This window comes from Gracilinanus agilis, chromosome 3 (genome assembly GCF_016433145.1).
Source record: "Gracilinanus agilis isolate LMUSP501 chromosome 3, AgileGrace, whole genome shotgun sequence".
Classification (NCBI taxonomy): domain Eukaryota; kingdom Metazoa; phylum Chordata; class Mammalia; order Didelphimorphia; family Didelphidae; genus Gracilinanus; species Gracilinanus agilis.
This window is the reverse complement of record NC_058132.1, coordinates 94,941,915-94,959,379: the sequence shown is the minus strand read 5'-3', so window position 1 is coordinate 94,959,379 and position 17,465 is coordinate 94,941,915. Positions and strand designations below refer to the sequence as shown.

Here is a 17,465-nt window from a genome sequence, read left to right as displayed (position 1 = left end):
TTTTTTCCTCCTTCCTTCCCTTCACTGGAAGGTGAATGACAGCTCTCTGGACCTCTTGTCCACATTAATGACACCTCTTCCTCTCTAGGAACAATTTCCTACATAGTGATAGGACTAGACATGACCCAGGTGTGCCTATTCAGATCCTACATAATCAGGTCAAGCAGTTCCCAGAATGGGTGGTCCACTCCCAAGGTGCTAGTAGGAAGAAATGAAATCAAATTTGATTCCTCCCATTACTTTTTCATAGATATAATTATATTTATGTTTTATCTTTGTTCATTTAAGAAGGTTATATTCATACAAGTTTCTAAAGTGCTTCAAGGTTTATTAAACATTTTTATTGCAAAACTCTTATTAGGTAAAAAATAATAATTTAGATTTCTTTAGGGCTTACTTGGCTAGACTTGCCCTCTCCCATTTCTTTTACTTATGGTCCAGCCAAAAAGCAATTTTGCATTCTTCTTCCCATGAAGTCTCAGGCTACCCCTGGATCTCTTTACTACCCTCAGGGTTAGGCCTTCTTTTGCTATGATTTCAACATATCCATAAATCTGCACCCACTTAAATATCCCTAATTTACTTCCTCCCACTAAGGTAGATGAATAGATAGTACATGAGGCTGCATGGTCGGAGCCTTGGAGAGAACAGGGGTCCTTGGTGACAGGAGGACTGCATTTCTAGCATGGCCCAAGGTCTAAGCAAACGTGTAGAGGAGAGAGAACTCCCACATGATTACTGAATTAAGTTAAATTGAATTTCTGTAACACTTTAAGGCTTACAGGGTGCTTTCTTCACAATTTACAACACTATGGAGTTATATTATGTAATAATATAATATAATTATAATATAATATAATATAATATAATATAATATAATATAAATAACTCCCATTTTACAGTTGAAAAAACAGTCATAGTAGAAATTCAGCTGGTAAGTTTCAAAGCTAGTATTTGAACTCAGGTCTCCAGATTCCCAATTCTATTTATCCTTTTGCTCCAACCTGCTGCCTCTCAGAGTTCAAGTATTGTCCTTACCTTCATGAAGCTTTTCGTTTCATAGTGGGATAAAACTAACACATGATCAATGACTTAAAGAGAAATTAAAGTGCTACTTTAGACTATAGAGAATCATAACTAATGGGGTTCCTGAAGAAGACAACATTGGAGTTAGGTTTGTTGGGTTGTTTTTTTTTAAAGGGCAGCAGTTCAATAGAAAATGAAAATGCCATAATTTGTGACAGTCTCAAAAAAAAAAAAAAAAAAAAAGGAAAATCAAAGTGGAATTTTATGCAGAAAAAGAACATGCTTAATCTTTATACTCCTTTAAAAATCTGACCACACTTCTTCTGGGCCTTATTGGGACCATTTTATTTTTCTCCTCTTGTAGGTGTTTATCCTGTGTTTGGACGCAGTGCCTCTGACTTGTCAGGGGCAGCGGTGCGAGTTCATGTTGTTGTCACTGCAGAAAGATCTGCTTCTTTTCCCCTTCAACCTGCTCACCAGCCTAACTGCATTGACTACAGCAGCAACAGTGACTCAGAAAAGATTCCCAGCCAACAGGATCCTGAAGACCCTGAAAACCAGAGTGACTCCAAGAAGCCTTCTTGTTCAGAAAGTCCCTCAACAAAGTGTGTCCCTATAGAAGCAGGCATAGTGGATCTGGAAGGCACATTTGCTGTCACTGTCTTAGTGGAAAGAGCAATGCACTTAAGTTTAAAAGGTAAAGTTTATGAATAATTTTCTTAACTCAGTTTTACTACATTCATACTTAGAGGATTATTTAATCTGATACATTCCTAAGCAGAAATCCTCTCCCAAACTTCCATAATAAGTGATCCTACTGCCTCCACAGACATTATATATATCTCTTAATATATCTCATCCTATCTGGGGACAGATCTGATAGGAAGCTTTTCTTGGTAGAATAGTAAGTATAGCTCACATTTGTGGGACATTTTAAGATTTACAAAGTTCTTTCTTCTCCATAGTCCTGTGAAATAAGGAGATACTCATTTTACATATGAGAATTCTGAGGTTCTGAGAGCTCCAGTGGCATTTTCTCTAGGTCATTAACAGTCATTGGCAATCTAGGACTTGGTCTTTTGACTCCAAGTCCAGAGATCTTTATCCTACATAGAAGATGCCTCTCAACTTATATACTTTACTCTTTTTATGCCTTCTTGAATTGAACACCTGCTTCTTCCATAAGATAACCTTTCACATACTTGAAGATAGCTGTCACGTCCCCTAAGTATATTCTTTAGGCTTAATGCTCCAAATTCTTTCAACTGATCCTTATATCACTTGTCTTGTGCCTCTCCTTGAGGCAAGTAACTCAGTGGATATTATAAGATGCCCTAAGTTCAATTGAGCCTCAGATACTAGCTGTGTGACCTTGGGCAAGTCACTATACCTCTCCCTCATTTTCCTTAACTATAAAATGGGGATAACAATAGCACCTACCTTACAGGGTTGTTGTGAGGATCAAATAAAGTAATATTTGTAAAGCACTTAGAACAATGCCTGGTACATAGTAGACAATAAATACTTTTTCCCTTTCCCTTCTTACCATCTCAGTTGAATACCTTCTTTGGATGTATCCTTTGTATTAATTTCCTCCTTAAGCACATTATTCCAGATATAATCTGAATGGGGCAGTCAGCAGCAAGATTTCTTACCTCCTTCATTCTAGAAATTGCTAGTATTATTGCAGCTTAAATTTATACTAGGTTTCTGAGCTCCCATGTCTTACTTTGGCTTGCACTCCTCAGGAATCATTTCAGTCATTTGACCATCCTTTTTTTTTTTTTTTTTTTTTTTTTTTTTTTTTTTTTTTAACCTTTATCTTCTATCTTAGAATCAACATGAAATATTAGTTCCAAGGCAGAAGGAATGGTAATGGCCAGGCAGTTGGGATTATGTGACTTGCCCAGGCTCACACAGCTAGAATGTGTCTGAGACCTGATTGAACCCAGATCCCTCCTACTCCAGGCCTGATTCTCTGTCCACTGAGCTGCCTCTATTGTTAACCATAGACTCTAGACTTTCCATATTGTTACAACCTAGAACTGTTGCAAAGTCAAAAGATGCTCATGGCATCTATAATCTCTCACCATTATTTTAAATTTAAACACAACCTGCCAATTAGATGAGACTATGCAAGTAAGCCCTCCATGACCTAAAGAAACATCATCACAGTGTTAACACCAAAGACAGCATAGAGATTGGGTATCTACAAAAGGTAGATTGATTCCAGCACTAGTCCTCAGAAGGATTTTCATCCTAACAGGGACATGAAGCAATCAAGCATTGATAAATATGGTTATGTGCATATGTATGTAGAGATAATTAATGAATCAAAACACATAGTAAAAGGGACCTGGGATTTCATAGGTAGGGAGTTACTGGTTAGAAACTCCCTTTACTACTTTAGGTCAACACCTTCTTTGCAACTTTTAGTCTTGGAAAGTTGTCTAGAGCCCAAAGTCACACACCAGTTTATATCAGAGGTAGAACCCAAGTCTTTGTAGCTATGAGGTCAGCTTTCTCAGCACCACCATTATGCCTCTCATCAAAATAAATATTGATGTACATATCATCATCATCAACAACTTTATAGTCTTAGAAAGGATAAGAAAGATGATGTAATCCAACTTCCCAAGTCAAGAATCCCTTTCTATATCTTTGGCAGGTAGCTGTCCAATCTCTGAACACTTTCAGGAATAGAGAACCCCTTGCCCCCACATATAATTCATTCCAGGGTTGAACAGCTTTAAGTGTTAGAAATTCATTCTAATGCTTACTTGAAATAATCAAGTTCACTTTCTCTTCCTCATGACAACCTTTCAGATATTTAAAGATCAAAGATCTGCCTCCAAGACTAGTATTCCCTATTTAATCTATGATATTTGTGAGATTTACTCATTTCTTAAAATATAAGCAACCACTTTATGCAATTGGCTAATCTGGCTGCTGAAATTTGGGAAGACAGAATCCCATGGAGTATGACAGGTACACAGATAAATATGATATCATGCTAGGTGGCACAGGAGATAAGAGTGCTGGACTTGGAATCAGGAAGATGCATCTCCATAAGTTCAAATCTGGCCTCAGACACTTATTAACTGTATGATTCTGGGCAAGACAATTAACCCTGTTTGTCCAAATTTCTTCATCTGTAAAATGAGCTAGAGAAGGAAATGGCAAACTACTCTAGTATCTTTGCCAAGAAAACCCCAAATGGGATCAACAAGAGTTGGCTACAACTGAAAATGACTGAACAACAAATAAGAACATAAAAAGGTGCTATGGTTCAACAGGTACAATGGTGCTATGAGATTAAATGATAGAGTACTACAACTGGAGTCATCAGTACATTCAAAACGACTCTTGAAAGATGAGTAGAGGTTGCCCCGGGAAAAGGCAGGGGGAAAAGTTATAGGGGAAAACACAGAGAAAAGCTTGAGGGTTGGAAAAATATAGGAAGTACATGAAAGTTGCATTCAGTAATAATAAGGGAGTCAGTAACCAATGTCTGATAGAAGGGAGATGGAGAAAGTCTATGAGATGAGTCTCTCTTCCAGCTCTCCCCTGGGGGCCGAATAAACACTGGGAGACTTTAAGGGGGTTTCACCCCAAAACTGGATGACCTGGATGGTCATGCCACCACACAGGAGTTGGGGGCAAGGCTTCCCTATAAGATGAGGTATGTGATACCCCAATCCGATTCTGAATAAGGACGTTCACACAAACCTCCCCCTCATCATTTAAATTCACAGAGGGTGGTCTGGCTTCAAGATAGAAGCAGCCAGACAAGCTGTGGTTTCCCCTCTCCCTTGTTGTTTCTCAGGTACTCTGGGAACTCTATCTGACTGATGAATGGCTTTTATTATTCACAGTTCAGGGATTGGGGAAAGGGATGAAGGGCAGAGGGATTTGGGGATGCCCTCTTCTCTATTTCTATGGGGTCAGTCACTTAGGAGGGAACCTTTGGGGTGTCCACTCCTAAGCTTCTTCCCCCGCCCTTTCTCCTTCTGTTTCTATTTCTAGTTTTCCGTTTCTATCCTTTTCTATAATTGTAAGTTTTGACTAAAAGGGGGTATCTCAGCAAGGTTGGGTAATGGGAGGAGTCTAAGAGAATTGCTCCAAAAATGGAGTCCAAAAACTTGGCTGACTCGATAGCTGAAGTCTTGCTGGGTGAGATGCGATGGAATGGCTTTGATCAGGGAATCAGGGTTTCAATTTCCAAAGAAAGATCCTCAAGAAGTCCTCAGGACTGGATCCAAGCTAGGTCGTCCTCCTCCTCCTTATTCCCAGTCCTCTGCCCAAAGACCTCTCCTCTCCTTCCCTTCTCTGGAGAATCTCCCAGAATCCTCTGTGGTCTCAACTGTCAGCAACTCCTTCTCTGGCTCCTTTGGTCCCAACCCCCTTGCACAAATCCCATCCTTAAAATTCAAGATTAGTTTAGACAGAGTTTAGATTAAATATGGGGAATTATAGGAGGAGATAATGCTAGGAATGCAAGATAAAATCAAATTACACTGGAAGGCAAAATCAAGCAAAGGACATGACTCAGTAAGAGATGGAAAATCACTAAGCAAAGAAGTGATATGATTAGTTCCATTCATCTAGATGACTTTCTCAGCATGCTGCAAGGATTATATGATGTCTATAAATTATTATGAAACCACAAGGCAGTTTAGAAACATGAACTGGCATTAATGTTATCCTAAAATTCTCAGGTGCCTTGTCTTTACATGGAGGTGACTCAATTTCTTGGGGCCCTGCCATAGGATCACAGATAGCTCTGGCAGGTGGCACCAACCTAGAAAGACTTAAGATAAGAGCCTGGGGTTACACTGTGAGTGACTTTCATTTGAGAACCAAACTAACTAATTGCCAATTCATATTAAATCAAGAGTTTACCATCCTTTGATAAATTTTCAATATACATAGAAATTTATCTGCTAGGATGGTATTAAATCTTGCATTAATAGTGATAAGGCCCTACACAATAAAACCAATTAACTTTTGAAGTACTGTTATGTGATCAGTGCACTCAAGAAATTTACCCTGAAAAAGATCCTTTTCATAAAGTGAAGAGTTTCTGTAAAATAAATGATTACCTTAATTTCTCTATTTTAGATCTTCATACCCCAGGTTTGTTTAAAATAGTACAAGCTCAAAAAAAACTTTTTTTAAGTAGTACAAGCCCATATTTTGATGCAGTATTCAGAAAGTAAAGAGTCTTCTCCTTTTTTATGTTGCAGTTTATTCTCAGTGTAATCACCATAACAAATATATATATATATATATATACATATATACATGTTTTGCAATAAACTTCTTTCCTGATACAAAATATAATTTTCAAGGTCCAGAATGTATTCAAGGTCCAGACCTCTAAGCCTAGAAAGAAGCACTGTAAGAATCTGTTGTAAAGGGAGGAACCAGTACAGATCACAATTTATTCACAACTTAGCCTATGTGATTCTTCTTCATACCTTTCCATAAATCCTTCATAAAAAACCTCCACCATCGGCCATGGGTGGGGGAAGTGCGGGGGGTGGGGGGGGAAGGGGAAAGTAGGAGCATGAATCATGTAACCATGTTAAAAATGAATATTAATTAATGATTAAAAAATTTAAAACAAAAAAACCTTCACCATGTGCTAGATGCCCTCTCCTGATTCATTTAATGTTTCACAGATAACAGTGCTTACAAAGATTATCCATATGTTACTCCTCATGACCAGTCCTCTTTTTTGCAGTCATCTGGTTCTTGGTAGAATGTATTTTATGCCACTTCTCACCACAGTGTATTGTTGAAAACATGCTATCTTCATTATACCCATCTAGCATTGCACTTTGGATCACCTTTAGTGTTATTTTTTTGAGATTATGGGTTTTGTGAATCACAAATAGCATCATCAGGAAGAGACTAAGATCATCATCATTGTTGTGGCTAGTAGGAAGTTGTTCTGAGCCATAGAAATTCATTTATTCAGATATAGATATATAGTTATAGATAAGGCTATGGTCTATCTGCTAGAGATTCCACATAGATGAAGTCTTGGAGCATTGGCGTATTTGTATTCTTTTCTATTCCTGGACCATTGCCAAGTGCTTTTCAGATCATCACCTTGCTGAGTGATATGAACCCTGCAGTCAGTGCCTTATTTTATTGTTACCACCCAGGAAAAGCACCACAGTTCAGACAGATGAGTATCCATTGGCTTCTTTATCATCTCCTCTTATGATTTCTCCCACGCTTTTGGCAATAGGGCCTGGGAAGTAGTTGTTTTTTAGATTCAGCTCAGAGATAAGTTTAAAAAAAAAGTTTTCCCCAAGCCATAATAGATATTTGTCTTCAAGGCCTTCAGCAAATGTTGCCAACCCCAGAAGTTTCTGTGTGTGACAAAGAGTGTTCTTAGCCAAGTCAAGTTCCAGGTGGACCATTAAAAGATATAGGACAAGAACAGCACTTAAATACCTATTACTGTTGTAGGTAAAGCCAGCAATAGACTGTTTAAGAATTCCCTCACCCATGAAAGGCTATCCTTGCCTGTGTTTATTCATTTACTTGGCAAACATTTATGAAGCACACACTGTGTGTATGATAACTATGATAGGTACTGGGGGAAATGCAAAAGTTTAGATTAAATATCCTGCCCACAAGGAGGCCAGTACCATTTTATTTTTGTCTTTGTATCTCCTGAACCTAGCACAGCTCCTTACATATAGAAGGTATTTGTTAAATGTAATAAAATAATAGAGTCTTTGGTTTAGTAGGAAGATACACACAGATAGCTGGTGCATTAGAGAGTTAGAAAACAATTCTGAAAATAAATTTCCTGAAGAGAATGGCATTTGGATTGGACTTTAAAAGGTAGATAATAATGCACTTATCAGTGAAATAAGTATTAGCCTATTATGTGCCAAGCACTGGAGATACAACAAAATAATTGAAACAGTCTATAGCATCAAGGATCATATGTTCTGATGGAAGAGACAACATGCAGATACAAGGTAACCTTGGAGAAGAAGGTAACAGAAGCTAGTAGGTCTGAGAAAGGCTTCATGGAGGTGACTTTTGAGTTAGGTCTTGAATGAAAACACTGATTCTGAGAAATGGGCAGAGGTAAGCTCCTCCACTTCAGATCTGAGGAACAGCCAATGCAGAAAGGCAAAAGATGGAATGTCACATGTAAGGAATAGCAAGTGGGCTAGTACAGCTGGACTATATAGGATATGAAGGAGAGTAACATGTAAGACATTTTAGAATAATATGAGTTAATCGATGAGAAACCAGCAAGTGTTTTAGGCAACTGCCACTCACAGATCAAACTCACAAAAAAGGATAGGGTATCAGAGGCAGAGTAAATCTGATAACCCTTCACTAAAAGAATGGCAGTTGGGTTTACTGGTCTCTGTCAACTACCGGGGAATAACACAAGATTAACTACTCACACTCTATGGGTTCTTTGAGGTAAAAGGAAACAAAAGGAAGGAAAATAAAACAGTTTAATGTATTATAAGGGTCAGGAAAGTGGAAGAGGTATATCTGTAACTAGGAATATCTGACAAGAACTGGAATTCTAAGGGGAAGTTTCTCTGTCAACCTAACTTCAGTCATGCTGACAGCTTTGGCTAAGGACTAGAGGGATAGAGCTGGATATTGGGGTTTCTCACAAATGGTCCAGGTCACTTCCTTGATGTCTAAAGGATACCAGGAACCAACTCCTTGCACAGCCAATAATCCAAGAGATACCAGGTAGGGAAAAATGCCTGCAGCTGTCCACCAGAAAACAGACACTTTCCACTACCCAGGGCTATCTTGAGAGATGTTATCTTCAAGCTTCTCCAATCTCAAAGATCCCAAGCTTATGGAGTCACTGCTAGCTGGACTTCTGCTCCAAACCCCTCACACACCAGCAAAATGACAGTTTCACACTCTCTCCCAGCTGCATTCTAATCCAGAATGTTCAAAGCTGACAGCCTAGGTATTTCTTACTCATGATAAATTTCTATTCTATTCTCTAAATTACTTCATTACAGAAGTTTGGAAAGGTAGGCCAAGTTGTGAAAAGCTTTAAATAAAAAAAAGTGAAAAGATTATATTTGATTCTAAAAGTAATAGAGAACCAGTGGAGTTTACTGAGTAACCAAGGAAAAGGGGTGATAAGATCATACATGTGCATACAAGAAAAGTCACCTTGGCAGATATATGGAAAATATTGGGAAGAGATTTGAAATCAATTAGGAAACTACTGTAGTGATTTTATTATTATAGGGAATTTCCTCACTCCCTTTGTCAGTATAGATTGGAAACTCTTCTTCAATTTCTGGTCTTAGAGAATTACCTGAGGCACCCAGAGGTTTAAATAATTTGCCCAAGGTCACACTGCAAATATATGTCAGAACTTATATACCTAGGTTATCCTGACTCCATAGCCAGCTCTCTCTATTCACTGTACCATAATTCTCAAAGTATGGTCCTTCGACCCCTGTGGGTACCCAAAACTTTTTATTATAATACTAAGTTGTTATTATTAATATGTAATGGATTTATTACTATTATTTTGATAAATTAATAAATATTTTAAAAATGTATCACTTAATTACTAATACAATAAATACTGATAGAATACACATAAACAAAATCTCTTTGGAGGGGTCTTCAGTAAATTTTAAAAGTGTACAAGGGGTCCTGAGAACAGAAAGTTTGAGAACTATTACTCTGCTCCATAGCTGCCTCTCACAGAAGTGTGAGTCAGAATGATGGAAATTTAAGCTGCTACAGTGGTGGTGTTGGTGGTAATGATTTGGTTATTCTGTTAACCATACTTCTTCTATTTCAGGAAGCCCCTTGACTGAACGAAATGTCACAGTACCCAGCTGCTGTGTGTCATTTGTTGCTGCTGATGTGAGATCCCCAATATACACTCCTGTGATTGAGAAAACAGACTCACCTATCTGGGACTTTCAGCAAGAAACCAGGTATAAGGCTTTTTTTTTGTAGCCAACACCCAGTAATGCTGGTTATGTCCGAGAAACATCATCCATGGCTAAGCATATAATTGAACCATAGAACCTCAGAGATGGAAGGGACCTTCATCTAAAATAGGAAATTCTTCTAAAGTAGCCACTGACAAGTGATGTAGACTCAAAAATTATTTTATTTCATGAAAAAGCTTTCCCTCTTTTCATAAAACAGTCTGGGGGAAAAAACCTAGAAATTGCCTGTAGACCTTCACCATACCTGTGATATCTTCACTCTAATATTTCAGGATACAGGGTTCTGTTAACATACTCCTTAATACCTCCTCATAGCATGGAATTGTGGGTTTTCAGAACTATAGAAGGGAGCACAATACCCAGCAGGTCCTGCCAAGTTGGAAACCCTCCAAGTATAGACCTGGTAATGGGCTACGTGTTTATCATAGGAGAACCAGCCTACCTTGTTGGAAGAATTTCATCATCAGAGAAGTAGCCACAAGTGGTAATGGTTTTGACCACTACAATTCACAGAGACCATCTACTAATGGTATTATAATTATATTAATATAAGAATTATTCAAGTAGAGGGAGTACCTATACCAGTAAATTCACTGGTGTTTAAATTTATTAAAGTATGAGATTTCTCTGAGAGACCAGGGATATCTTTGAGGTACAGAAATTTTGCTGTAACTCTTCTCTGAAACAAGAAGATAACCTAGTTGACTTACAGGTGGTAGAGAAGTAAGTTTCAGGCCTTATTTTCATATTGTCCATTGTTTTACTCCAGTCAGACCATTATACATAAAATGAGCAGTCACAAACACTGTTGAAAACTATGTTTTATTATGATACTTCCTTCTTTAAATGTCATACTTGAAGAATAGAAAAAAGAATGCTTCAGAGCTACAATGTCCAATAAAAGTTTCATCTTGACAAGTTTCCATCAGTGATATTCTTCCTTGTTAATATGATCATCTCAGATCATTTCCCTAAGGCAACTGGTGGCACAGTGGATAAAGTGCTGGGTCTGGAATCAGGAAAGCCTGACTTCAAATCTAGCCATAAACACTAGCTCTTTTAGTCCTGGGCAGGTCACTTAATCTGTCTGCCTCCATTTTCTCAACTGTAAAATAGAAATAATAATAACACCCACCTCCCATGGTATTTATGATGATCAAACGAGAAATTATTTATAAAAAGCATTTAGCACAGTGCCTGGAACATGGTAGATGTTATATAAATAGTGCTAAGAGGCTGAGATAAAGATGTGGGGCATTCCAAGAGCAGGAGACAGCCAGTATGTAGGCACAGACATAGGAAATGGAGCGTCACCTTAAAGGGTATTCCAAGAGCAGGAGACAGCCAGTATGTAGGCACAGACATAGGAAATGGAGCGTCACCTTAAAGGTCTATTGACCAGAGTTCATGGAGAGGGATCAAATATAACAAGTATAACAAAATTGGGAAGGAAAAAAGAGGCCAGGTTGTAGAGAGCCAAACAAAAGAATTTATATTTGATCTCAAAAATAATAGAGTCACAGAACTCATTTTTAGCAGAGGAGTATCAAAGTCAGGCCTGTGCTTTAAGAAAATCACTTTGGGACATCCAGGAGTCAAGATGGCGGCTTAGAAGCAAAAGTTGAGCCCTCTGAAAACCCTTCCACACCAATCAAAAACAAAGCATTTCAAGGGAGACACAAAAACAAATTCAGCAACAGGACAGAGCTGGGGGACCCTTTTGCTTGATTCAACTTAAAAGGTATGCAGAGAAGGTTGAATTCTCAGGTTTAAGGAAAGAAGGAAGAAAGGTCCCAGGACCCTTCCCCCAACCTACTGTGCTGAGGCTCCGGTGGTTGCTGGGGTCTCAGGGCAAGGGCTCCAGCAAGAGGGAGTGCCTTGCTACCATGGCTGCTCAGGGCTCTGACCATAGCTGGCAGGGAGGCAGCTGGAGGAGAGGAGAAAAAATTTAGCCACCATTCCTATTTTCTTAGGCTTCTGCCTCTAGAGACTTTGGCCCCAGGGCACATCCAACTCCAGCAGATCAGTTTCACCTGGCTTAATCCATTCTAGCAATAGTGAAGATAAGCCTTCAGAGGGCAGGGAAGCTAAATCTCCAACACCCCTCCCCCATCTACTGTACTCAGACATGCAGTAAGAATCTAGCTGACTGGGATCCCAGGGCAAAGGCTGCAACCCCGATAGAACATTTTAGTACCAGCATGGGAAGCTCAGAGCTCTGATCAGGCAACTCGCAAAAAGGAAGAGAGGAGGACTAAGGTAACTACCTTTAGCCTCCACACCTTCACCTTCAGCTTCTGCTGACAGCTAGGAAAGATCTGACCTCAGGGCTCATTAATACAATAGGCCAGCTTCATCAGCCTAATCCAGTTAGTCAGCAGAGAAGAAAAGAAGCCCCTTCAGGACAAAATACCCAAATTCACAGATCTAGCAAATAAACAGAGGAGCAATAATAAAGCCAATGATTGGGGAACAAAGGGGAAAATATGAGTAAACAACAGAAAAAGAAAAAAAAGAAATTACAATCTTCAGCTTCTATCCAGGTAATAAACAAAGAACAAATGGAACAGAGGAGGACCAAGGAACACCAAGAAAAAACTCAGAAACTCCAGCAAATTGGACACAGGCTTTAGAATAACTCAATACACAATTCAAAAAACAATCGAGAGAAGCTGAAGAAAATTGGGAAAAGAACTTAAAATGCAAAATAAGTCATCTGGAAACAGACACATGAACTAAAACAAGAAAATAGTTTCTTGAAAGCCAGAATTGACCATCTTGAAAACAAGGCAAAGAAAGTTAATGATGACCTTCAAAGAAAAATAGTCTAAAAGGAAAAGGATGATCAAAAAGCAAGGGATGAAATTCAGTCTTTAAAAATTGGAATCCAACAACTAGATGCAAATGACTAAACAAGGCAGCAAAAGTCTATAAGAGAAAATCACTGGAGCTTTGTGGAGGAGAAATGGGGAAAGACTTGAAATAAAGAGCAATTAGGACATTACTTCCATGGTCCACATGAAAAGTGAGAAAGGTCTCATATTAGGGTGGTGGATGTATGATTGGAAAGAACAAGCCAGATATATAAGATTTTGTAAAGGCAGAAACAAGGTTTAGTAACCCATCCAATATTATGGGATGGGTTAAAAACAAAGTGTCTAAAATAACACTGAAATCACTGGGAAGAGGGCAGTGCCATCAACAGTTTAGGGAAATTCTGAAGAGGAGAGGTTTAGGGGGAGGGAAATTAATGTTTTGATTTGAATCTTAAATCTTTGATGCTTATGGGACAGTTCAAAATGTACTAAAGAGAATAGGTGATGTGAGCCTAGAGCTCCAGAGAATGACTAGAGCCAGTCACATAGATCTGGGAATTGTTTGTGTGGATATAGGAGCTGAACCCAGGGGAGCTAATGAGATCTTGAAGTTATAGAACAGAAAGAGAAAAGAAAAAAGACACCAGGATATGACCTTGGGAGACACCCACAGTTGGTGAACTTGAAGATACAGATGACAAAAAAAGAATGAAAAGGAATGGTCATATAGGTAGGAGGAGAACCAAGAGAGATTAGCTATAGAAACAGAGAAGTAAGAGATTATCCAGGCATGGCTGACAAATATTTTCACATCCTACAGAAAGATTAATGAGGATAAAGACTGAGAAAAAGCCATTAGATTTGGCAATGTACGGTTTAAATTAGGAATTTTGACAAAATAAGAGAGCAACTTTTGATGATTTAAGTTTTAATGAGAATATAGAAGAGTTGTAAATTAATATTATCCCTTTAAGCCAGAGAAAAGAAAACTTCTAGCAGCTTTTAACAATGAACAATTTAGTTTAATTAAAATAGAGATAGTAAAATAATATAGTAAAATTTATGAATATAGTAAAGGAGAGAAATATAGGAAAGAGGTAGAGAAAGAAAATTTCCTAATGTCTATATTAGTTATCCTACAACTACCTAGAATTACTACCTAAAACTGCCTATACCTACAACTGCCTATAACTACTACCACTAATAACAACCACCCCACAGAATTCCAACCCAATCCAGCCCAATCAAAACCAACCCAGTCAGTGTTTCATCCAACCCCAATTAGGTCTGTCAACGAAGACCAGCCACCTCCCAACCCAGAAAAGGTCAAAAAGCCCTCTAAAGTCTAAAGCCAAAAAGTCTTCTCAAGACTAAAGCCAAAAGCCCTCAGTAATCTCAGGTCCACCTTTTTATATTCCAGCAACTAAATGTTAACCACCAACCCAACACACTCCCAGCAGCCAACTTCCCTACAAATACTAGTCCTATCAGCAATTAGGGCGCGGGCGCACGCGCACGCACACACACACACACACACACACACCACCAACTGATACTTGCCACCTTTTATATCTCACTTCCTGTCTCTGGTTTCTACTTCCTGTTTATGGTTTCTGCTTCCTCTCACTGTGGGCTGATTAATCCCTACACATCTCTATGATAACAGGGCCTCCAGGTCCCCTGTTAAATGAAAAAAGGGATAAAGAATTCCTTTTTATAGCAATTAAGAGATCATGGGTGATTTTAGAGAAAATAATTTCATTTGAATGATATAATTAGAAGCCAGATTACATAGTATCTAGAAAAAAGTGAAAGGAAAGGAAAGCACTAATTATAGGTTAGGCTTTCTCAAAGAGTTTAACCTTGGAGGGAAGGGAGAATTTAAAATGATGCCTGGTGAATGCCATTGAGCTGTATCCATGAGCCTATTTGGAATCAGTGTCAGGTCTGATTTCTGCAAAGCACAAACATAATGACCACCTTCCTTGTGCTTTACAAAAATATGAAGATGGCTATTTTTGGCTTGGGCATGTGGAAGTGCCCTCAGAGCAAAGTATGAGATATAGAGAAAACTATAAGAGAAGTTGGATGCCTCCACACTGTCTGCGCACATCTACCAGAATGAGAATGAGATAGTTAAGATCATCCAAGAGAAGATAAAGGAAAAAGTTGTCAGATGACAGGACCTCTTTATTGCCAGCCAGGTTTAGCGAACATCTCACAAGGAAAGTTTGATTAAGGAAAATGGGCAGAAAACTGAGTAACCTCAAGCTAGATTACTTGAATCTCTACAGGATCCTTTAGGATTTAAGGTTAGTAAGACTTTTTCCTTCACTGGATACACCAAGGACAATGAGAATCTCAGTAACACAGACTTTGTAGCTCCATGGATAGGCATGAAAGAATGAATGGATACCATTGGAGTCTTCAACTTCTGTCACTGCTAGATTGAAAGGATCTCGAATAAGCCAAGGCTTAAACACTTGCCAGCATTAGCAAAGTTGAATGTCATCAGTATCTCACCCAGGAGAAGCTAATCCAGAGTATTGCCATTCCAGAAGCATTATGGTGACTACCTAGAGTCCCTTGGGTTCTCCTGAGAAACTAAGCCAAAAGAATCTTCTCTTAGACCTCAATATTCAGGCCATTGCAACATACCAAACCACGGCATAGGCTTTGATCAAATTCCATACCTAGGGAATGTAGTGTAGTGATCACCACATTGAACTTCAACATGATTGCTGGGAATTTGAGGTGTCTGATTCTGAATTGAATGACATGAAAATGTCATTTTTATAGCTACAACCACATGCATTGGTCATTGCTGCTCTCACAAAAATTCTAACCCCTTGGAGGCTTCCTTTTGAAGCTGTGGGTACTTCTTGCCCTGTGGCTTCCAGCTGTGCTAACTTTTCCTGGCAAAAGTATATGACCTTCTGCATTACATTGGTCATGCTTCTGGCCTCTGCTCCTAAAAGCTGGATCAGTGACTGAACATTAGCATCAAATCTCAGCCTGATTAGGTAACAATCCAGTTTTCTGTGCCCTCCTGCCTGCCTAGCTAGAGGAAATACAGATTGTCTCCCCACTTCCTAGTTGGTCCCTGCAAAAAAAGAGTAGTTCCACCATCAAATGGTTTTCTTTCCTTCAAAAATAAGTCAGTTTCAGCTACTTGAAATTTGTAAAAAGGAATTCTTTATTCTTTTTTTTAATTTGGGGCACTAGAGGTCCTCTTACTATAGAGAAGTGTAGGAATTAACCAGCACACAGTAACAGGAAGGAGAAACCTTAGAGACAGGAAATGAGGTAGAAGAAGGGTATGAAAAGAAGTCAGCGTCAGTTGGTCGGGCAGTCAGTTGCTGAGAGTGAGGGCTGGCAGTTGTGGGGAAGTTGGCTGCTGGGTGTGAGTTGGTCATTGGCATTTAGTTAAGCTGGTGGTTTGGGTTGGTGATTAGTTGGTGGTTGGGAGATATACATATATATATATATATTGATTATGCCTGGTGAGCCAAGCTGAAGGGTGCTCAGCTGGACTTTCTCTAACAGCAGTTATAGGTATAGGCAATTTTAGGTAGTAATTATAGATAGTTATAGGACAACTAGTGTAGACATTAGGAAATTTTCTTTCTCTACCTCTTTCCTGTATTTCTCTCCTTTACTATATTCATTTTACTACATTATTTTACTATCTCTATTTTAATTAAACTAAATTGTTCATTGTCAAAAGCTGCTAGAAGTTTTCTTTTCTCTGGCTTAAAGGGATAATATTAATTTACAACTCTACTATATTCTCATTAAGACTTATATTATTAAAAGCTGCTCTCTTATTTTGTCAAAACCCCTAATTTAACCCTTACAGATTATATAGCCTAACCTCTTGCTTCACATTTTAAAAATCTTTCATGTTAAAAAGAACAGTAGCCAATAGGAATGGTAATTGCAAGAGAGATTTCTTTAAGGATAGGGGAGAAGAGGAAAGGGGACTTCTTGGTTAAGATGGCGGCAAAGTAAAAAGCAACTGCTTAACCTCTCCTAACCAAAACATATAGGACTCCTCTAGGGGACATAAAAACAAAGTCAGACAAATGGAGGGACCCCACAACAGGGCACAGCGTTGAAGGTACGTGGATTCAGGGCATTTCCATGCTATAAAAGGGTGAAACAGCTCTCACTAAATCACGAGCTGAGCAATCCCCTACCCCTCCATACCACCTACAGTGCCAAAGCCAGTGCAAAAGAATTAGAGCAAGTTTGGGTCACCCATTAAGTCATTGGCATCTCCAGGACCTACTTCTGAGAGCAGCAAGACTTAAGACCCCAAGAGGCTAAAGAACGCACGGACTTTGAACACAGACCTTGAGCCTGGCAGGCACATGTGAAGGTGAGGGTGAAGGCTTGGAAACCTTGAGTGGGGAACCAGTGCAGACAGGTGCACGACTGTGGAAGCAGAGCCCTGAGACTGTTAAAGGAGCTTCTGGCAGAGGATCAAGCAAGGGGGACCACCAGAAGGCTTGACCCTGAGAACAATGAGACCTGAGACCTCAGGAGACTAAAGAGCGCAGGCAGACTCTGAGTGTGAGGATAAAGCTGAGAAGGCACTGGGCTAAAAATGGCAAGCCAAAATCAGGAA

The 17,465-nt window shown here is 39.0% G+C and overlaps 1 protein-coding gene across 1 annotated transcript in view; it reads left to right on the top strand.

Moving 5' to 3' along the window:
• The window catches only part of C2CD3 (C2 domain containing 3 centriole elongation regulator), a 175,150-nt gene that overhangs the window by 96,191 nt on the left and 61,494 nt on the right, over window positions 1-17,465 (top strand). The window contains 2 exon segments of the mRNA XM_044668915.1: window positions 1,391-1,723; window positions 9,863-10,001. Of these exon segments, the coding sequence (XP_044524850.1) occupies window positions 1,391-1,723; window positions 9,863-10,001 (472 nt within the window).